Consider the following 22,977-nt stretch of genomic DNA (forward strand, 5'->3'; position numbering starts at 1 on the left):
TCAGTCTCCCAAGGTGCTAGAATTATGAGTATAAACCACATGCCTGGACTGTTTTGTGGTTTTCAAAGTATAAGCTTTATAGATCTTTTAAACTTATTCCCAAATATTTTATTCTTTTTTATGCTATTGTAAATATAATTTAAAAAAAAAATTTGTTTTCAGGTTAATTGCTAATATATAGAAACATAATTGCTATATATATATATATATATATATATGTATATATATAAACGTATTTTTTGAGAAGGGTCTCACTCTGTTGCCCAGGCTGGAGTGCAGTGGTACAGTCACAGCTGTGTACAAAAAATCTTTTAAAATTAGACAGATGTGGTGGTGTGTGCCTATAATTCCAGCTAGTTGTAAGGCAGAGACATAGGGACCACTTGGGCACAGGAGTTTCAGACTGCAGTGAGCTGTGATTGTGCCACTGCACTCCAGCCTGGGCAACACAATGAGACCATGTCTGAAAAAAAAAATGAGAGAAACTATTTGCAAATTATATGACTGATAAGAGGCCTGTACACAGAATATTTAAAGAATTCTTACTTGCTAGGCATAGTGGCTTACACTTATAATCCCAGCATTTTGCAGGGATAAGGTAGGAGGATTCCTTGAGCCCAGGAGTTAAAGACCAGCCTGGATAACATAGAAAGACCTCATTCCAATATAAAAAAAAAAAGAAAAAACCACAGAACATTATTGAAAAACACTGAAGAAGACCTAAATGAAAAGCTATCCTAAGTTCATCGATTAGAAGACTTAATATTGTTAAGATGACAATACTGCCAAATTGATCTATATACACAGTGTAATCTGTATTAAAATCTTAGCTGGCTTTTTTTTTTTGTAGAAATTGACAAGAGCTTATCCCAAAATTCATAAGAAATGTAAGAGACTCAGGATAACCAAAAAACCTTGAAAGGAAAAACAAAGTTGGAAGACTAGCATTTCCAGAATTAAAAACTTACTAGAAAGGTACAGAATTTAAGACAGAGTAGTAATGGCCCAATGACAGACATATAGATCAACAAAATTTAATTTAGAATCCAGAAGAAACCCTTACATTTATGGTCAACTATATTCACCAAGGATACCAAGACGATTAAACAGGAAAAAACAGGTTTTTCAACAAATGGTGCCAGGACGACTAAAAATCCACATGCAAAAGAGTAGCACTGGACCACTTTCCTCACACTAGACACAAAAATTAACTCCAAATGGAGCAAAGGCTTAAATGTAAGAGAGAAAACCATAAAATACTTAATAGAAAATGTAGGAGTAAATCTTCATAATCACTACACCAAAAGTGACAAAAAAGATAAATTAGACTTTATCAAAATTAAAATATTTTGTGCTTCAAAGATGCCATCAAAACAGTGAAAAGACAACCCACAGAATGAGAGAAGTCTGGCACGGTGACTCACGCCTGTAATCCCAGCACTTTAAGTGGCTGAGGCAGGTGGATCACTTGAGGCTAGGAGTTTAGGATCAGCCTGGGCAACATAGTGAGACCCCATCTCTACAAAAAATAAGAAAAAATTAGCCAGGCATTGTGATGCATGCCTGTAGTTCCAGGTACTTAGGAGACTGAGACAGAAGGATCACTTGAGCCCAGGAATTTGAGGCTGAAGCAGGCCGTGATTGTGCCACTGCACTCCAGTCTGCTTGACAGAGCAAGACCCTGCCACTATAAAAATAAAAAAAGAAGGAATCCTGACTTCATTTGGCCAGCTGTGGTTACTCATGCCTGTAATCCCAGCACTTTGAGAAGTGAAGGCAGGCGAATCACTAGAGGCAAGCATGGGCAACATAGGGAGACCTTGTCTCTACTGGGCCTGGTGGCATGCACCTGTAGTCCCAGCTATTCGAAAGGCTGAGACAGGAGGATCACTTGAGCCCAGGGGGGTCAAGCCCACAGTGAGCTGTGATCGCATCACTGCACTCCAGCCTGGGTGACAGAGGGAGAACCTGTCTCAAAAAACAAAAGAATTCTTACTCAATAATGGAAAGACAAATAATCCAATTAAAAATGGGTAAAGGATCTGAATAGACATTTTTCCAAAGAAGATATACAGAAGGCCAATAAACACATGAAAACATGCTCAACATCATTAACTAGCAGAGAAACGCCAATCAAAACCACAATGAGATATTACTTCACATCACTAATATAGGTCTAATAAAAAAAGAAGGATAAGGATAATCACAAGTCTTGGTAAGGATATAGAGGAATCAGAAACATCATACAATGCCATTAAGAATGCAAAATGGTACAGCCACTTCAAACAGTCTGGTTGTTTCTTAAAACGTTAAAAATAATTATCAGCCAAGACACGGTGGCTCATGCCTGTAATCTTAGCACTTCGGGTGGATCATTTGAGGCTAAGAGTTCAAGACTACCCTGGCCATCCTAGCGAAACTCCATCTCTATTAAAAATGCAAAAATTTGCCAGGTGTAGTGGCACATGCCTGTAATCCCAGCTACTAGAGAGGCTGAGACAGGAGAATTGCTTGAACTGGGGAGGTGGTAGTTGCAGTGAGCTGAGTTCATGCCACTGCACTTTAGAGTGAGACTCAGTCTTAAAAAAAAAATAGTTATATAAGCAGCATTTCCAATTCTATGGCTATATCAAAGAGAATGAAAACATATGTCTACATAAAAATTTGTATGTAGCTGTGCGAGGTGTTTTTTTTTTTTTTTTTTATGACGGAGTTTCGCTGTTGTTACCCAGACTGGAGTGCAATGGCATGATCTCAGCTCACCACAACCTCCGCCTCCTGGGTTCAAGCAATTCTCCTGCCTCAGCCTCCCAAGTAGCTGGGATTACAGGCACGCACCACCATGCCCAGCTAATTTTTGTATTTTTAGTAAAGACAGGGTTTCACCATGTTGACCAGGATGGTCTCGATCTCTTGACCTCGTGATCCACTCGCTTCGGCCTCCCAAAGTGCTGGGATTATAAGCGTGAGCTACTGTGCCCGGCCTTAGGTGCTTTACACCTATAATCCCAGCACTTTGGGAGGCCGGGATAGGCAGATCACGAGGTCAGGAGCTCAAGACCAGTCTGACCAACATAGTGAAACCCAGTCTCTACTAAAACTACAAAAAAATTAGCTGGGTGTGGTGGCGTGTGCCTGTAATCTCAGCTCCTCAGGAGGCTGAAGCAGGAGAATCGGTTGAACCTGGGAGGTGGTGGTTGTAGTGAGCCAAGATCGTACCACTGCACTCCAGCCTGGGCAACAGAGCAAGACCCCATCTCAAAAAAAAAAAAATTGTATATGAATGTTCATAGTGGCATTATTCATAATAGCTAAAAAGTAGAAACAACCCATCAGCTTATGAATGGATAAACAAATGTGGGGTATATGCAGACAGTGGATGTTAATTAGCAATAAAAAGGAATGATGGGCTGATACATGCTACATCATGGATGAACCCTGAAAACATCATGCTGAGTGAAAGAAGACACTCACGAAAGCCTCTACATTGTATGATTCCATTTATATTAAATGCCTAGAATGGGAAAATCCACAGAGACAAAAAGTAAATTGGGGTTTCCCAGGGCAGGGGGCCAACAGGATAGGGAGCAACTGCTAAGGAATATAAAGTTCCCTTTCGGGGTGATGAAATGTTCTAAAATTATTTGTGGTGATGGATGCACAACTCTGTGAATACACTAAAAACCATTAAAATGTGTGCTTTAAATGGGTTAACTGGATGGTATGTAAAATCCTACTAAAGCTATTTTTAAAAAAAGATAATTATGCTACAAAATGGCAAAGCCCAGTGACAGAGACATTTGTGCATAGAATGGGAGCAATACAGTCATCTAAGTGTTTGTGAAAAAGAGAAAGAGACACTACACAAACACTCATCATGAAGGCTTTCTGAAGGAGGTGATGGTGTAAGTTCAATCTAAAAGGCCTAGGGCCAGGCACCATGGCTCACGCCTGTAATCCCAGCACTTTGGCAGGCCAAGGCAGGAGGATCCCTTGAGCCCAGGAATACAAGACCATCCTGGTCAACACAGATCTCATCTCAGCCAGGCGCAGTGGTTCACACCTGTAATCCTAGCACTTTGGGAGGCCGAGGCAGGTGGATCACGAGGTCAAGAGATGGAGACCATCCTGGCCCACATGGTGAAACCCCGTCTCTACTGAAAATACAAAAATTAGCTGGGCGTGGTGGTGCACGCCTGTAGTCCTACCTACTCGGGAGGCTGAGGCAGAAGAATCACATCACTTAAACTTGGGAGGCGAAGGCTGCAGTGAGCAGAGATTGTGCCACTGCACTCCGGCCTGGTGACAGAACAAGACTCCGTCTAAAAAAAAGAAAGAAAGATCCTGTCTCAACAAAAAATTTAAAACTAGCCAGCTCTAGTGGTATATACCTGTAGTCGGAGCTACTTGGTAGGCTGAAGCAGGAGGATCACTTGAGCCCAGGAGGTTGAGGCTTCAGTGGCCAAGATCATGCCACTGCACTCCAGCCTGGGTGAAAAGAGCAAGACAGTTTCAGCAACAACAATGAAACAAATAAATAAAAAGCCTGGGCCAGGCACAGTGGCTCACGCCTGTAATCCCAACACTTGTGAGACCGAGGTGGGTGGATCATGAGGTCAGGAGTTCGAGACCAGCCTGACCAACATGGTGAAACCCGTGTCTACCAAAAATACAATAATTAGCTGGGTGTGGTGGTACACGCCTGTAATCCCAGCTACCCAGGAGGCTGAGGCAGGAGAACTGCTTGAACCCAGAAGGCGGAGGTTGCAGTGAGCCGAGACTGCACCACTGCACTACAGCCTGGGTGACAGAGTAAGACTCTGTCTCAAAAAAAAAAAAAAAAAAAACCTGGGTTTGGTAGGGGATTAGAGGGCATAGGATAAGGAGCTACAGCTCATTGTGGCAATGAGAAACCCCCTCTTCATGGCTGAGCCTCCAGACTGGGTACTTCCTTCATTTGGGGACCATGTTCTATTCTACTCTTTTTTTTTTTTTTGAGATAGAGTTTTGCTCTGTCCCAGGCTGGAGTGCAGTGGCGCGATCTGGGCTCACTACAACCTCTGCCTCCTGGATTCAAGCAATTCTCCTGCGTCAGCCTCCCAAGTAGCTAGGACTACAGGTGCTCACCACGACACCCAGCTAATTTGTTGGCATTTTTAGCAGAGATGAGGTTTTTACCATGTTGGCCAGGCTGGTTTCTAACTCCTGACTGAGGGTGATCTGCCTGCCTCATCCTCCCAAAGTGCTGGGATTACAGGCATGAGCCACCACGCCCAACCAATAGCTTTTAAAAATAGTTAAATATTCAAATATTTATTGCATGCTTGCTGTGTGCCAGACACTGTTCCAGAATACAATGGTGAACAAGAAAGCCTAAGTCCTGCCCTCATGAGGCTGACATTGGAGAAAGGAAGACTGAAAATAAATAAGTAAAATATTAAATGTATAACACTATTACAGGTAATAAGCGTAAGAAGAAAAATGAAGCTGATTAAAAAGAGTGAGATGGCAGAAAAGCCTATTTTAGGAAGAGGTCAGGGTAGGCCTCTCAGTTGAGGGGACACATGCGTGGCATCTGAAGAAAGTGGGTGTGAACCATCTGGACAGTGGAGGAAGAACACTCCAGGAGAGGAAAGGGCATGTGCAAAGTCCAAGGCAGAAGTGAGCTCAGCATGTCTGAGGAACAGCGAGACTGTCTGTGAATGCAGAGGGCGAGGGGCAGCACATCCTAGGAGCACAGAGAAGTGCCAAGACCCAAGTTGGGTTAGCCCTGTAGGACAGGGTCCCAGGTACACCACAGGATGGATCAGCATGAAGATGATGTGATCAGATTTATGATTAAAAACAATCACTCTGCACCAGGCAGTGACTCACGTCTGTAATCCCTGCACTTTGGGAGGCCAAGGTGAGGTCAGGAATTCAAGACCAGCCTGGCCAACATGATGAAACGCCATCTCTACTGAAAATACAAAAATCAGCAGGGCATGGTGGTGAATGCCTGTAATCCCAGCTACTCAGGAGGCTGAGGCAGAAGAATCACTTGAATCCAGGAGGCAGAGGTTGCAGTGAGCTGAGATCACACCACTGCACCCCAGCCTGGGTGACAGGGCAAGACTCCATCTTGGGGGAATAAACAAAACAAAACAATCAGTCTGTCTGCCAGGTGAAGATCAGACTATGAAGGTGAAGAAGCCAGGCTGGAAACAGGAGGAGTTGGTGGTAGGGGGAAAGGGTGAAGAGTGGCTGGTCCAGGAGATGACTTGAAGCCAGATAAATATGACCTGCAGGTGATGCAGGAGTCCACGATGACTTCCAAGTTTCTGACCAAGCAGCCAAGTGGATGGTGGAGTCATTTACTGAAAAGGAGGAAGGGTTTATGGGAGAAGGCCAAGGCCACATTTTGGACATGTGAAGTGTGAGATGCTCGTGGGATATCCAGCAAAGGTGACAGGTAGGTAGTTGGATAGGATTCCGCAGCTCAGGGAGCCATCAGCTTGGAGACCCATGTGGCCAAGCTTTACTCAGTGATTTCACCGAAAGTCCTGGGACCCGGTGTGATTGCCCAGGGCATGGGTTCTTAGTGGTGTCATACTGCCCCCTAGGGGCTAGCAGAAATTGCAGTCTATTTTTGGTGGTCAGTAATAGGGTGCTACTGGCATTCGAAGGAAGGGATAGGGAGGGACTCTACATGTCCTGCAATCTCCCACCTAATGAAGAGTTATTCTAAATCCTGGATTTTTGAAAACCCTGAATAACATTCATGTAAATAAGAAAAATTTATTTATGGCCAGTGGCTCACACCTATAATCCCAGCACCTTGGGAGGCCTAGGTGGGCTGATCATGAGGTCAAGAGATTGAGACCATCCTGGCCAACATGGTGAAACCTCATCTCTACTAAAATACAAAAATATGCACATGGTAGCACGCGCCTGTAATCCCAGCTACTTGGGAGGCTGAGGCAGGAGAGTTGCTTGAACTGAGGAGGCAGAGGTTGCAGTGAACGGAGATGGTGCCACTGCACTCCAGCCTGGCGCCTGGCAACAGAGCACGACTCTGTCTCAAAAAAAAAAAAGAAAAGAAAAAGAAAGAAAGAAAAGAAAAATCTATTTATAATGATCTGAGCCTAGAACTTAACTCTATTTTCCATATAAATCCAAAGAATTATTTTTTGTATCAAATTTTTCCATAAATCAACCCATCCTGTCACACTTCATTCCTTTTTGTTCAGAATTTTACCAAGAGATTTTTACTATTTCAAAACTTTATGTTACTTTGATTCTGCCAAAACGACACACCTGAATCAGTCCATACTGCTGATTGCTGCTCTAGGCAGAAGTACATATGTTCAAATATTTTATACATGTAGTTGTGTAAAAGCATTTGAATACTGAAATGCATATTATGCTATTACAAAATATTTTCCTTTAATTTCCCTTTATATTACAACCATGGCATAATACTGTGCGGTTTTTTGTTTGAGACAGAGTCTTGCTCTGTCACCCAGGCTGGAATACAAATGGTACAATCTTGGCTCACTGCAACCTCTGCCTCCCAAGCTTAAGCCATCCTCCCATCTCAGCCTCCCAAGTAGCTGGGACTACAGGTGTGCACCACCATGCCTGGCTGATTTTTGTATTTGTTGTAGAGATGGGGTCTTGCCAAGTTGTCCAGGCTGGACTCAAACTCCTAGGCTCAAATAATCCTCCCACCTCGGCCAGCCAAAGTGCTGGGATTACAGATGTGAGCCACTGCACTCGGCCAATATTGTGTTTTAAATTAGGCACTCACGGAAGGGTGTAAAGCTGTCACTTCCATCTCAGCCCAGTTGAGCTGTAAGAGGCAGGTGCTAGGCTAAAAGGGTGAGAACTATTAAGGTAAAGAGTGAATACAGGCCGGGCGCAGTGGCTCACACCTATAATCCCAGCTCTTTGGGAGGCCAAGGCGGGTGGATCACGAGGTCGATCGAGACCATCCTAGTCAACAAGGTGAAACCCTGTCTCTACTAAAAATACAAAAATTAGCTGGGCATGGTGGTGTGCGCCTGTAATCCCAGCTACTCGGGAGGCTGAGGCAGGAGAATTGCTTGAACCCAGGAGGCGGAGGTTGCAGTGAGCCGAGATCGCGCCATTGCACTCCAGTCTGGGTAACAACAGCGAAACTCCGTCTCAAAAAAAAAAAAAAAGAAGAAAAAAAAAAAGAGTGAATACAGATAAAGAAAAGCCATGGTGAGCACTGGGTCCTTCCAAAAACTTAGAGACTGGGAAAAGGAAGAGACAAGGAAAGAGACTGAGGAGAAGATGCCATGGGGCAAAAGGAGAGAGAAGGGAGGTCACCACTGTTACAGGAAGGCAAGCAGGCCAGGCAGGAAAGAATGATGCAGCCAGGGGAGGAGATATGGCCATGAAAAGACTAGTTCTCTTCTGATTGTTTCTATAAATAAGTGACACCATCAGCTGAGAGGCAGAATCTATGAGGCAATGGTGGAGGGCTGAGGAGTGAAGAAAAGGTATGTTTTCCCTTCAGACCATGGATGACAAGTACCTCCAGAAATCTGGGAGGACCACTGGGCATTGCTTAAGGTGCCCTTAAGACCTGAGCTCCTCAACTCAAGCGGGGACAGCTCAGGTCCCCCTCCAGCATACAGAGTTCTGCACTAGGTAAAAGGAGCACAAGAGAAAGGCAGCGGGCTCCTTGGCAAGAGGAAGAAGAGTGCATCCAGCGATGGCGTGTGGGATGTGAGTGAGGCAACAGGGCAGTGTGGCATGGGTGGATGGGCAGAGCATCCATGAGTCCAGGACACATGCCAACCACGAAAACCTCGAAAAGGATGATGTGGTGTCACATGAGGAAATCTAAATATGCACTGCAGATGAGAGAATAGTATTGAAGCAGTGTTTGTTTTCTGATTTTGATAACTATGTCCTGGTAATATTAAAAATATTCTGTTTCTCATGAAATAGATGCAGAAGTATTTAGTGGTAGAGGAACATGAACACTCCCACTTACTCTCAAATGGCTCTAAAAAAAATATGCACTGTCAGGCCGGGCATGGTGGCTCATGCCTGTAATCCCAGCACTTTGGGAGGCCAAAGCAGGCAGATCACTAGGTCAGGAGATCAAGATCATCCTGGCTAACACACTGAAACCCCATCTCTACTAAAACTACAAAAAAAAAAATTTATACCAGGCGTGGTGGCACGCACCTGTAGCCCCAGCTACAGGAGATGATGGTCAGGAGATCAAGACCATCCTGGCCAACAGTTCCACTCCGTCTCTACTAAAAATACAAAAATTAACTGGGTGTGGTGGTGGGCACTTGTAATCTCAGCTACTAGGGAGGCTGAGGCAGGAGAATCACTTGAACCAGGTAGTCGGAGGTTACAGTGAGCCAAGATGGCACCACTGCACTCCAGCCTGGTAGACAGAGCGAGACTCCATCTTAAAAAAAAAAAACCAAACACTGTCTATAAATATATACAGGAGAAGAAACAGGAAATTAAGTTCACCAGTATAAACAACTGGTGAACCTGAGTGAATGCCAGCGAAGGTGTATGGGGTTCATCGTGCTATTCTTGTAACTCTTCTGTGAGCGTGATATTACATAAAGCAAAAAGTTACAAAAACAATAATGAGACACCACTGTAGGAGCAGACCCAGGCGCCTATGCTTCTTCCTCTTTTAAAAGGAGACAAATGGGAACTGAAATAAGCCAAAAAAAAAAAAAAGGTTTCCAAAGCCCAGAGCTAACTCCACCCTAGCAAGGCTGAACGGTCCTCCTGCATCTGGTGGCTGGGTCTCCTCCAGACTCCCCGTTTCTCAGCTAGAACCACGGCTCATCCTTCTATCCTGCACAGCCAGCCCACCCTTGCCCAGCCTCCCTTGTCACCACATGTTGAGTGATTCCTACCTGGTCCTGTGTGTTTGAAGATAAAGTTTTCATCATCAAATTTCTTCTTGTCAATGCACTTGCCCCTGGTGCCACTGTGGTTTGTGAAATCACTGCCCTGACACATGAACTGGGGGATGATGCAGTGGAAGCTGCTTCCCTTGAAACCAAGTCCTTTACATGGGTGCACAGGTAGTGAAAATTCTCTGGGGTTGAGAAAGGGAAAAGTGCTGAGGTAAGAATATCTAACTAGATAATTAAAACTCCAGCTCTCTGTAACACACTATATCTACAAAAATAAAAATAATTAGTTGGGTCCCAGTCACAGTGGCTCATACCTATAATCCCAGCACTTTGGGAGGCCAAGGTGGGTGGATCACCTCAGGTAGGCAGTTCGAGACTTGCCTAGACAATATGGTGAAACCCTGTCTCTACTAAAAATATAGAAATTAGCTGGGTGTGGTGGTGCACACCTGTAATTTCAGCTACTGGGGAAGCTGAGGCAGGAGAATCGCTTGAACCCAGGAGGCAGAGGCTGCAGGGAGCCAAGTTCATGCTACTGCACTCCAGCCTGGGCAGCAGAGCCAGACTTTGTCTAAAAAAAAAAAAAAATAGTTGGGCATGGTGGCATGTACCTGTAGTCCCAGCTACTGGGAGGCTGTGGTGTGAGGCTCTCTTAATCTCGGGAGGTTGAGGCTGCAGTGAGCCACATTCGAGCCACTGCACTCCAGCCTCAGTTTCTTTATTACACTCAATAAAAGGTGACTCCATGCGGCTCAGCCCCAGGGCCTCTGCTTGGAGCCCATGAGAGCCTGTGAGGGCAGGAGGTTGCCCTCCTGATTCTGAGGGAGGACACATTTCTGCAGCCCACCTATGTGGGGGCCCAAACTCCAACTCTTCAAATCTAAAAAGGCACATAGTACTTTCATTTAAACTAAATGCTTAAGTGTGGAAGCAGCACACAAATAGATTGAACAGATTAGAAGAACAGAAAAGAAAGTCCAGAATAGACCCAGATATGTATGGAAATTCAGCATTTCATCTGGGCATGGTGGCTCACATCTATAATCTCAGTACTTGGGGAGGCTAAGGCAGGAGGACTGCCAGAGCACAGGCGTTGGAGACCAGCCTGGACAACATGGCAAGCCCTTGTCTCTATTATAATATGTATATAAAAAAAGGAATTAAGTATTTCACAAAGCTTGGCATCTTAAATCACTGGGGCAAAGATGGACTTTCTATAAACTGGTCTTAGGACAACTGAAAAAATTTGGACTCCCCTGCCCAATGGTGCTAGGCAGCCGTGAACTGAGAAGGTATATAGTGACCAGGAGCTCAAATTCCCACAGGCAAAGGTCTAGGTCACCCTACCAGCTAAGCCATTTAGATGAGCAGAGGAGCCAGCTGAGGTGAGGATGAGAGGCATCTAAAATGGATGGCAGAGGAGGGAGACCAAGCATGGTGGCTCACACCTGTAATCCCAGCACTCTGGGATGCCAAGGCAGGTGGATCATCTGAGGTCAGGAGTTTGAGACCAGCCTGGCCAACATGGTGAAACCCCGTTTCTACTAAAAATACAAAAATTACCCGAGCATGGTGGTGGGTGCCTGTAATCCCAGTTACTTGGGAGGCTGAGGCAGGAGAACCACTTGAACCCGGGAGACAGAGATTGAAGTGAGCCAAGATTGTGCCACTGCACTCCAGCCTGAGCGACAAGAGCAGACTCCATCTAAAAAAAAAAAGATAGTAGAGGAGGAAGATGATGAGTATCAGTTGCAGTTCTGGGACTGACAGCAACAATGGGGACCAAAGTTCATCCCACTATCTTTCCTCTAATTTCCCTAGAAAAAGAGCTTAACCAGAACTCTGAAGGAGCCAACCTCAAGTGAAGTGAACTTACAGGAAGCAAGTGGATCTGAGAGATACAATGGGAGGAGCACAGTGGATGCTGGGGTATGCCAGTCAGAATCCCTGCAAGACCACAACCGTCAATTCCCTCAGCATCCAGAAGTGTTGGGTACCACCAGCCCCAGGATGAGACTCATCCCAGAAAATGCCCTTGGCCAAAGGGAGCTGCCTCACCAACGTTCACACCACTCCTGGGAATCAGCCCGAATTGGTGACTGGTCCACAGGAGGACACAAGGGCCTTATCCCCTGGCCTTAGTTCAGGATAACTCTGAAGGGATATCCACACGCCAAAACTGCCCCTGGGATCAGCTGGGGCATCTGTGTGACTGCAGGCAGTTCTATCCCTCCGTCTGCCCAGTCTGCTTCCCTCATCTGCGGGAGTTGTTCCTGAGATCACTCCCCAACAAACTTCCCGCATCCAAATCTCTACGGGTGTTTCCCAGAAAAAATTTAACCATAAACAGCCAAAAACTGAAAAAAGTCAAGTAGCAGTAATATATTTTTAGAGACATAGCAACAAAAGCCCAAATAATTAAAATAGTTAAAAGGAATGAATGTTGCCTTCAGCAGGGCAGAAAAATGATGGTAGGCGGAACAGAAAATGTTTTATTATAGAACAATTTTCTTTAAACTATATGCAATTATGACTTAGAAACATTTTACAAAGCTAGATTAAGACAAAAAATATTATAGGTAAAAAAGATCATTATGAATATTTAAGAAAAAAGGGGATGTCTGGGTGCAGTGGCTCATGCCTGTAATCCCAGCACTTTGGGAGGCCGAGGTGGGCAGATCATGAGGTCAAGAGATCAAGACTATCCTGGCCAACATGGTGAAACTCTGTCTCTACTAAAAAAATACAAAAATTAGCTGAGCATGGTGGTGGGTGCCTGTAGTCCCAGCTATTCGGAAGGCTGAGGCAGGAGAATTGCTTGAACCCAGGAGGCAGAGATTGCAGTGGGCGGAGAGATTGCGCTATTGCACTCCAGCCTGGTGCCTGGCGACACAGCAAGACTCTGACTCAAAAAAAAAGAAAAAAGGAAAATACAACTGTCAATAGTAACTACCTATGGGAGATGGGCTAAATGGTAAGAAGAAAAAATTTCAGCTTTTGATTGATACTCTTAAAAATAGTACTTTTCTGGCTGGGTGCGGTTACTCATATCTGTAATCCCAGCATTTTGGGAGACTGAAGTGAGAGAATCATTTGAGACCAGTTCAAGATCAGACTGGACAACATGGCAAAACCCCACCATCTCTGCAAAAAAATACAAAAATTAGTTGGACAACATAGTGAAACCTCCATCTGAATGAAAAATAGGCTGAGCATGGTGGGGCATGCCTGTGGTCCCAGCTATGTTGGAGGCTGACCTGGGAGATCACTTGAGCCTGGAAAGTCGAAGCTGCAGTGAGCCGTGATCACACCACTGCACTCCAGCCTGGACAATAGAACTAGACCCTGTCTCAAAGAAAAACAAAATAGCATTTTTCCAGTGAAGACACTTGGCAAATAACTGCTTGACCAAGTCAACAAAGTCAACTTCACGAACATCTGAACTGATATCATGTACTTCCTCATACGATACACTAACAACACTGCTTCTGTGCTACTGCTGCCAAAACACATAACCTAAATCAAATCGTGAAGCAGTACTAGGCAAATACAAACTGAGAAGCACCCTTAAACACAACTGGCCTATTCTCTTCAAAGATGTCAAGATCAAAAATGGCAATGAAATTAACAAACTGTTTCTAATAAAAGGAGACTAGGCTGGGTGCAGTGGCTCACCCTTGTAATCCCAGCACTTTGGGAGGCTGAGATGGGCGGATCATGAGGTCAGGAGTTCAAGACCAGCCTGGCCAACATAGTGAAACCCCATCTCTACTAAAAATACAATTAGCCGGGCATGGTGGTAGACACCTGCAGTCCCAGCTACTCGAGAGGCTAAGGCAGGAGAATCGCTTGAACCCGGGAGGCGGAGGTTGCAGTGAGTCAGGATTGTGCCACTGCACTCCAGCCTGGGTAATAATGTGAGACTCCATCTCAACAACAAAAAAAGGAGACTAAAGAGACTCAACAACTAAATCAATGTGGAATTCCTTGTCAGGGAAGAAAAATTACTATCAAGAACGATATTGGGACAAGTGATAAATTTGAATATGGCTCATCAAAGTACTCGATGCCACATTTTATAATTTTGATAGTTGTACTCTATTATGCCAGGGAATATTCTGGTTCTTAGGAAATATATACTGAAGTATTTAGGAGTCAAGGTGCATGGTCTTCAATTTCTCAAGTGGAACAGGGGAAAAATACATATATGCATCTGTGTATAATATACATAAAGAAAATGATAAAGCATACAGGGCACGAAAAGGAAATTATTGAGTAGGTAAGGGATACAGAAGAGTTCCTCTAAATATTTTTTTTCTTGTTTTTTTTTTTCCTTGATTTTTTTTCTTTCTGCCAAGGCCTTGCTCTGTTGCCCAGACTGGCGTGCAGTGGTGGAATGATGGCTCACTGCAGCCTCAACCTCCTGGGTTGAAGAAGCCATCCTCCTGTCTCAGCCTCTTAAATAGCTGGAACTATGGGCACATGCTACTATACCTGTCTAATGTTATATTTTTTTGTAGAAATGGCATCTTGCTGTGCTTCCCAGGCTGATCTCAAACTCCTGGACTCAACTGATCCTCCAGCCATGGCCTCCCAAAGTGCTGAGATTACAGGTGTAAGCCACTGCACCTGGCCCCTTGAAATATTCTTACAGAATTCTTATTCTATACATCTGTAAGTTTGAAAACATATCCAAATAAAATTACAAAAAAAACCAATTAAACCAAACCAGAGGATAAAACTGTTTATAACTTTTATTTACCTACTCTTTCTAATGGCTCTAAGCCTTTATAGAGCTTCAAAAATGCCTGCTGTGCCTCATTTGTTACTAGATGCTGGGATATGAGATGCCTCAGATGAAAAATGTTAAGGGCCCAGGACTCCAGGTAGCTTCCTCTCCAACCTGCTCAGCCACCACTGTCCTCATCCCAGCACCCTGTTCACCTGCTGTCATGGGCACGACGTCAGAATGCAGGAGCATCTGGATGCGGCCGGCCAGCTTGTTCCCAATCCATGTACACCTGAAGATTTGACCAGGCCTTTTTAGAGGCAGTCTCTCCCTAGGTACAAAAGAAATTGCTAGTTACAGAGAGCTCCCTGACACCCCAGATAGGAGTGTGAGTATTCTACATACCCACCCAGAACACAACTCCAGTGAGCAGGCTGGAGCAAGTGCTAACGGGGAAGGCCTTGGGCCTGACAGGGCTGCAGGAGGCAGGAGCCCCAGCTGTAGCACCAGCTGGATGTGCTGCTACAGGAGGGGCTAACAGGAGACCTCAGCACTGGCTAACCTGAGCCCCACACATGAGTATGTTATCTCATCAGGCTCACCCTCAGAAGTATCAGTTTCCTCCTCCTGCCCTGCAGTCACAGAACAGCACTTTTCTGGCCCAAGATCAACAACTCTCAAATCTTCAAATGCCAATTCCAATCTACCCACTGTCTTCCAATTAAATGAAGCCATTCATGTCCCACCACCTCCTCCCTCTATGCTACACATACGAGGGCTGGCTACATAAAAGCAAGGAGGCAGCCCTCTTGCTCAGGCCTAGGCACTCAGAAGATAGTGGCGGAGGCTGGGTCATTTTGCTTGGTGCTCCAAGATAAGATTGGCTAGAAGATAAATACAACATTCAATACAAACCCTCCCATTTGTGAGGTAGAGAAAACTCTATTGTTTTTGACCTCTTTGTAGTTTGAATTAGTAGTTCAACATACAGGTATTGAGCTATCAGGCTAAGTACCGGGATTCTTAAATAACCAGATATGGGCCGGGCGCGGTGGCTCAAGCCTGTAATCCCAGCACTTTGGGAGGCCGAGGCGGGTGGATCACAAGGTCAACAGATCGAGACCATCTTGGTCAACATGGTGAAACCCCGTCTCTACTAAAATTACAAAAAATTAGCTGGGCACGGTGGTGCGTGCCTGTAATCCCAGCTGCTCGGGAGGCTGAGGAAGGAGAATTGCCTGAACCCAGGAGGTGGAGATTGCGGTGAGCCGAAATCGCGCCATTGCACTCCAGCCTGGGTAACAAGAGCGAAACTCCGTCTCAAAAAAAAAAATAAATAAAATAACCAGATATGGTTGGGTGGGTGGTTCACTCTATAATCCCAGCACTTTGGGAGGCCCAGGCAAGAGGAATGATTGAGCCCAGGAGTTCTGAGATCAATCTGGGCAACAAAATAAGACCCTGTCTCTACAAAATAAAAAATGAAAAATTTAACTGGGTATGGTGGCATGCCTGTACTTCCAACTAGTTGAGAGGCTAGACAGGAGGATCACTTAAGCCTGGGAGTGAACTGTGATGACACCACTGCACACCAGCCTAGGCAACAGAGCAAGACCCTGACTCAAAAAAAAAAAAAAAAAATTGATAGGCAGTTAGATAGATATGGCCCCTGGCCTTGAGGAACTGGCTAGCCACTGGGGGAGGGATATCCACAATGTAAGAGGCACACGGATCCTGGAGCTCTACAGCCTTAGTTCAGATCTCAGCTCCACCACTTATGAACTGTGTAACACTGGACAAGGTACTGACCTCACTGTGCCCCAGAGCTTCCTCACCTAGAAGTAGGGATAACGATAGTACTTATCAGCCTGGCATTAGCTCATGCCTATAATTCCAGCACTTTAGGAGGCCTAGGCAAGTGGATCACCTGAAGTCGGGAGTTTGAGACCAGCCCGACCAACATGGAGAGATCCCATCTCTATTAAATATACAAAATTAGCTGGGCATGGTGGCACATGCCAGTATTCCCAGCTACTCAGGAGGCTGAGGCAAGAGAATCGCTTGAACCTGGGAGGCAGAGGTTGCAGTGAGCCGAGATTGTGCCATTGCACTCCAGCCTGGGCAACAAGAATGAAACTCCATCTCAAAATAAATAAATAAATAAATAAATAAAATATTAGTAAAGCACTTAGAACAGTGCCTGGCACAGAGTGAGCAATATTTAGACATTTGTTAAATAAGTGATTTCAATATAATCCACTCACATTTCCATATAATTACATTTCAATATAATGCCAGGACAGAGGGTGCCAGAGGAACCCAGAGGCCATGGGAGCCCAGAGTGATACTTACCTCACACACTGCAGGATTCAGAAAAGCATCCTGGAGAAGGCAGTAAATGGGCTAAGCTATGAGAAATGAGCAGGCATTAGCCACATAAAATAAGTTGGAAAGGACACTGCAGGCAGAGGAATGACTTACACCAAAACACAGAGATTTACAGGTATCTGCAAACTTTTGTTTCCTAGAATAAAAACTGGGGATAAAATGTGGAGAGATAAGCAGGGGTCAGAACATAGAGAGGCCTTCCATCCCTTTTGATGGAGGCTGGAGTCAATCCTATAAATGAGGCGAGTGGTATAGTTAGATCAGCCCTTCAGAAAGCTCCCTCTGGCTGCTAAGGAGAGGAGGAAAGCAGGCCTGGGGCAGGTAGACCAGTTAGGAAGCTACTCCAATTATTCACAGGAAAGAGGGTAAGACCTCAGCCAAGACAACAGTGGCAGAAAAAAACTGGAGAGGAGAAATGCAAGATTTAAAAGATAAAATTAGCAGGGTATGGCAATGCATGGTATGAAATATCGTGAGGGGTCTAAGCTGGGACTGGGGAATCTGGTTTGGGTGTGACTATGTTGAAGACAGCAAAGTGAACCAAGATTGGGCATAAAGGAGGACTAGAGTGAAAGGTGATGAAACCCGTTTGGGATACGCTTTATTTATGGTGCCTATAAGACATCCAGACAGAAACATGTGAAAGGTCAGGGCTAGGGATAGAGATCAGAATATCATCTGGACAATGAATCATCGTTATAACCTTAGGTGATAGAAGTGGCTGGCATGGCACAAGGATAATGTGGAGAGAGGATCTGAAGGCTAAGAAAGGAATTCAGGGAAATATCACTGCTCAAGGATGGACAGAGGAGGAGGAGCCCCTAAGTTATCCTGGGAAGCAACAGTCAGGATGGTCTAATGGAGAAGCAGGAGCAAGTACGGGGGGACGGGGGGAGAGCCTTGTGCCTGCATACTGACTGAGGGGAAGGGGCCTCTACATGATTCTACCCCCTTGGAATCAGGGCAGGAACAGGAAGACAGTAAGCCTGCTGCCAAAGACTAGGACAGTAGATGCTGGTGATGGGGAGTACTCACCACCCTTTCTCATCTCAGATGTTCGCCTCGCTCAGCAGCAATTACAAATTCCTGAGCCCACTTAAGGTACTTCTCACCCAGATAAGGAACCCAGAACTTCTCCTTTCAATTCACCCAACACCACTCACCTCAGTTCCCTGGGTGGAAAGCAGCAGCCTCTCCTCTGGAAGCATGAATCTCATTCTCACCTCTTGGCTTTCTGCTTTGGGAGGTTCTGAATCATCTTTCTTTTCATCCTCTTCCCAGAAAACTTCTCCACCCAGTCTTCATCTGACCAAACTGAAAGGAAGGAATCAAATGAATGTTAAGAAATTCAAGCCATCAGCCAATAGCTAATGAGCTATGTCCAGTTCTTCACTGCTTTAGCCAACAAAGTGGGCTCACTAGGTAGGCTTTCATAGTCAGAAGTTCCCTCTTAGAACAAGACAAGAAAAGTTGTCACTGGGAAACGTCAGGCCTTAAGTCCAGCTCTTAACAGAAGTGAATGAGAATGAGGAGGAGGAACTAAATCAAGCCAAAAGGAATGTCCAGCCTGTGTCAGGGCTGACAGGGCATAGTTATGACTATGTCCAAAAGCTAGTCTTTCACATGGAGCAGTGCCTCCAGCTTTACTAAGAATCTCAAGCTCATGTTTTTATTTCCATGGAGGTGCTACATTCTCTTCTCCACTATAAACCACTCTACTTGTGTTCATACCATCACTACAAGAGGAAGTAAGGGAGGTGGATCAGAGACCAGTCTGGCCAACATGGTGAAACCCTGTCTCTACCAAAAATACAAAAATTAGCCGGGTGTGGTGGTGCATGCCTGTAATCCCAGCTACTTGGGAGGCTGAGGCATAAGACTCAATTGAACCTGGAAGGCAGGGGTTGCAGTGAGCTGTGATCGCACCACTGCACTCTAGCCTGAGCGACAGAGTAAGACTCTATCTGGAAAAAAAAAAGGCAGCCAAGGCCAAAGCTGTGGACATGACAGGGAATCTGTGAGTTGTTCCCACTCACCTGGTCTGGAAGAGCCTTCCTTAACTCTCATTGGTTTGGCCAAAATGACACATATTATCCACCCAAAGAGCTCAGATTTATTCTGAAAAGACTGAAATACAACTCAGCTGCTTAAACCTGTTACGTTGAAAGAATACCTGACAGTCTTCCATTTACTTCCCAGGAGCCTGAGACCTGCTTGTGATTCCAAGCCCGGGAGCCTGCACCCCATAAGCAGGCTAACACAAAGCTAACCACTAGAATGCCCTGGAGCTACCATGCACTTCCTTCAATACCAACAAACAGGAAGGTCTGTGCTGGCAAGATCTTTGGATTTGAGTTCAGGACTCTCTAAAATTATAAGGGTAAATGCAGTTACCAAGTACCTGAGTCTACCTTAGAAAGTCAAGATCGGCTTTGGACTGGAGAAAAAAATGCTATTGTTGACTGCTAAGGGGCATGTTTGATGAAGGCGTAACAAAGAACATGGAATGAAGTGTAGAAATATTTCATTAGCCAAGAACAATTGGTACTTCAAAAGAAGTTTGTTTTGGGCCTTTTCATGAAAACTAAAAGTTCTATTAAAAAAAAAGATTCATTAATTTAGTAAGACTGAGGTTATAATTACAGCTACGTCCTTTGTTCTTAAAAACAAAGATGGATTGGCCGGGTACGGTGGCTCTCGCCTGTAATCGCAGCACTTTGGGAGGCCGAGGCAGGTGGATCATGAGGTCAGGAGTTCGATCCCAGCCTGACCAACATGGTGAAACCCCCCCTCTCTACCAAGAATACAAAGAGTAGCTGGGCATGGTGGTATGTGCCTGTAATCCCAGCTACTCGGGAGGCTGAGGCAGGAGAATTGCTTGAACCCAGGAGGTGGAGGTTGCAATGAGCTGCTTTAAGAGATCATGCCACTGTACTCCTGCCTGGGCAACTGAGTGAGACTCCGTCTCAAAACAAACAAACAAACAAACACATACTAAAACTAGCGAGGTATGGAAGCACACACCTGTAGTCCTAGCTACCTGGGAGGCAGAAGTGGGAGGATTGTTTGAGTCAGGGAGGTGGAGGTTGTAGTGAGTCGAGATCATGCCACTGCACTCCACTTCAGTCTGGGTAATACAGCGAGACTGTGTCTAAAATAAAATTTAAAAATACCAAAACCAGACTGTGGGATGATTTGGCCCACAGGCTGGAGTTTGCTGACCTCTGCAAAACAGTCAAGAAGAGATTGGCCAAGAAAGGTGGTTGGTATTTACACAAGTGTGAAATGAGAGGATGTCTGGTTAAGAATTAAATTTTCTGTAATTCCAGCACTTTGAAAGGCTGAGGCAGGCAGATCATTTGAGGTCAGTAGTTCAAGACCAGCCTGGCTGACATGGTGAAGCCCCATCTCTACTAAAAATACAAAAATTAGCCGGGTGTGGTGGCGGGTACCTGTAATCCCAGCTACTCCAGAGTCTAAGACAGGAGAATCGCTTGAACCTGGGAGGCAGAGGTTGCAGTGAGCCAAGATCGCGCCATTGCACTCCAGCCTAGGTGATATGGCGAGACTCAGTCTCAAAAAAAAAAAAAAAAGAAATGAATTAATTTTATAAGTAGCCAGTTCATAGTGAATTATTTCAAATAATGATGACCTGTGCTTGCTACAGAACTTTGAAACTATGGAAACTGTTGTTTTTGGTTTAATGAAGAAATATATGTATTTAAAAAAAAAAGAAACGAAACTACGGAAACTGGAAACACAATAAGCACATTCCTTACACCAAAAAGTAGAACCAAATAACAGCTTCAGTAAAAAACAAAGATTCTCAGCCATACCACATTGTTGACAGCTGCAGCAATATCCTGCCAAAAATATACAAGGAAAAAGTTCATGCCTATAGTTCAACTCTTCTTACGTGTTCAAATAATAACTCAGTAGCACAAAAAAAGACACAATTTCCCCTCTTACTTGCCTAGACTGTATTTTACTAAGAGTATACTGCCTGTTAGAACTGGCGGTGTACGGATGTGTGCCCAGGTGATGGAGAGAGAGAATACACACAGTAAAACAGGAACAAGCAATGCCAGTCCAGAGGGCTCAGGCCTCTGCAAGACCTGCCTTCTATACTCTGAATACAGGAAGGGAACTCTGAGCCAGGCCTGGTGACCATCCTTCAACCAGAACTTCCTGTTTCTCTGCAAAAGTCACTACTGAGCCACTATAGTGGGTTGAATAGCATCGTCCAAAATGCATGTCTGCCTAAACCTCAGAATCCCAAAGCTTTGGGAAGCTGAAGCAGGAGGATGGTTTGAGGCTAGGAGTTGAAGATGAGCCTGGGCAATATAGTGAGACCCTCATCTCTATAAAAATTTTAAAAATTAGGCAGGCATGGTGGTGTGCACCTATAGTCCTAGCTACTTGGGAGGTTGAGACAGCAGGAGCATCTGAGCCCAGGAGTTTGAGGCCACAGTGAATTATAATCACACCAATGCACTCCAGCCTGGATGACAAAGCAAGACTGTGTCTCAAAAGTAGAGTCTTCACAGATGTAATTAGTTAAGGTCATACTGAATTGTTATGGACCCTAAATCCAATGACTGGCATCTTTTTTATTTATTATTTTTTTGAGATGGAGTTTCATTGCCTAGGCTGGAGTACAATGGCACAATCTCGGCTCACCGCAACCTCTGCCTTGAGGGTTCAAGTGATTCTCCTGCCTCAGCCTCCTGAGTAGCTGGGATTACAGGCATGCACCACCATGCCCAGCTAATTTTTTGTGTGTATTTTTAGTAAAGACGGGGTTTCTCCATGTTGTTCAGGCTGGTCTTGAACTCCTGACCTCAGGTGATCCACCTGCCTCTGCCTCCCAAGACTGGTATCTTTATAAGAGCAGAAGACAGAGAGAAACACGTACAAGGAAGAAAGCCATGTGAAGACAGAGGCAGAGACTAAAGTGATACTACAAGCCAAGGAATTGTGAGGAGCCACTAGATGCCAGGAAGGCAAGGCAAGAGTCTTCCTTAGAGCCTTCAGAGGGGCCATGGCCCTGCCAACACCTTGATTTTGGACTTCTAGTCTCCAGAGCTGTGAGATAATAAGTTTCTGTTGTTGTAAGCCACCCAAGTTTGTGGTAATTTGTTATGACAGCCCAAGGAAACTACCAAACAGACACCATTTGTAATCAATGACAAGAATGACACTAGTCAAACGTTAAAAGGAAAACTTCTTACTGCTGCCAACTCAAATTCAACAAAAGAGAATCCTTGGTGCTTTTCTGCAAAAGCAGAAATGGGTTGTTAATATGTGAGCAATAGGAGGAAGCATGCCATATCCAGATGTCATTTACAAAATGAAAATCAAATTTTTAGATTTTTCTTGGTTTATTCAGAAATGCATCCAAAAATAAGTCATTTCATTTTAAATAAATATAGCTAAAAAATGAACCAATTTTAAACTTTGCAAAATTCAGGCCAGGTATGGTGGCTCACACCTGTAATCCCAACACTTTGAGAGGCCAAGGCAGGCAGATCACCTGAGGTCAAGAGTTCGAGATCAGCCTAGCAAACATGGTAAAACCCTGTCTCTACTAAAAATACAAAAATTAGCCAGGCATGGTAGCACATGCCTGTAGTCCTAGCTACTGGAGAAGCTGAGGCAAGAGACTCACTTGAACCCAAGAGGCAGAGGCTGCAGTGGGCCAAGATTGCGCCATTGCACTCCAGCCTGGTGACAGAGCAAGATTCTATCTCAAATTAAAATAAAATAAAATTCAGCTGCACCACTACAGAATGTAAATCTGAAGTTGCCTTCCAAGTAGTTTAATGACCTTTTTTATAAAACTTACAGAAATGGAAGAAGTTGTTTATCTAACAGTCATTAATTCCAACTGAGCTTTAATTGTGTATAGAACATTAACCTTACCATTCAGTCAGGTGACTACAAAAGAAG

General features: G+C 44.6%; 1 protein-coding gene across 15 annotated transcripts in view; it reads right to left on the minus strand.

The window, feature by feature from the left end:
- The window catches only part of LOC100896731 (uncharacterized), a 37,802-nt gene that overhangs the window by 11,907 nt on the left and 2,918 nt on the right, over positions 1–22,977 (minus strand). For 3 of the 15 annotated variants that reach the window (XR_013519945.1, XR_013519948.1, XR_013519946.1), the window contains exons 2-5: positions 18,192–18,342; positions 14,856–14,971; positions 9,909–10,093; positions 4,209–4,488 (exon numbers count right to left, since the gene is read on the minus strand). Coding sequence is in view for 1 of the 15 variants with exons in the window: in XM_078331330.1 (XP_078187456.1) it covers positions 9,909–10,093; positions 14,856–14,971; positions 18,252–18,342 (392 nt within the window). In the remaining 14 variants the exon portion in view is untranslated. Of the gene's footprint in view, positions 1–4,208; positions 4,489–9,908; positions 10,094–11,474; positions 11,617–14,855; positions 14,972–16,992; positions 17,119–18,191; positions 18,343–20,480; positions 20,614–22,977 lie in introns of those variants that run through there. The other 12 variants (XR_013519956.1, XR_013519955.1, XR_013519957.1 and 9 more) reach the window with 11 other exon arrangements.

This window comes from Callithrix jacchus, chromosome 7 (genome assembly GCF_049354715.1).
Source record: "Callithrix jacchus isolate 240 chromosome 7, calJac240_pri, whole genome shotgun sequence".
NCBI lineage: Eukaryota > Metazoa > Chordata > Mammalia > Primates > Cebidae > Callithrix > Callithrix jacchus.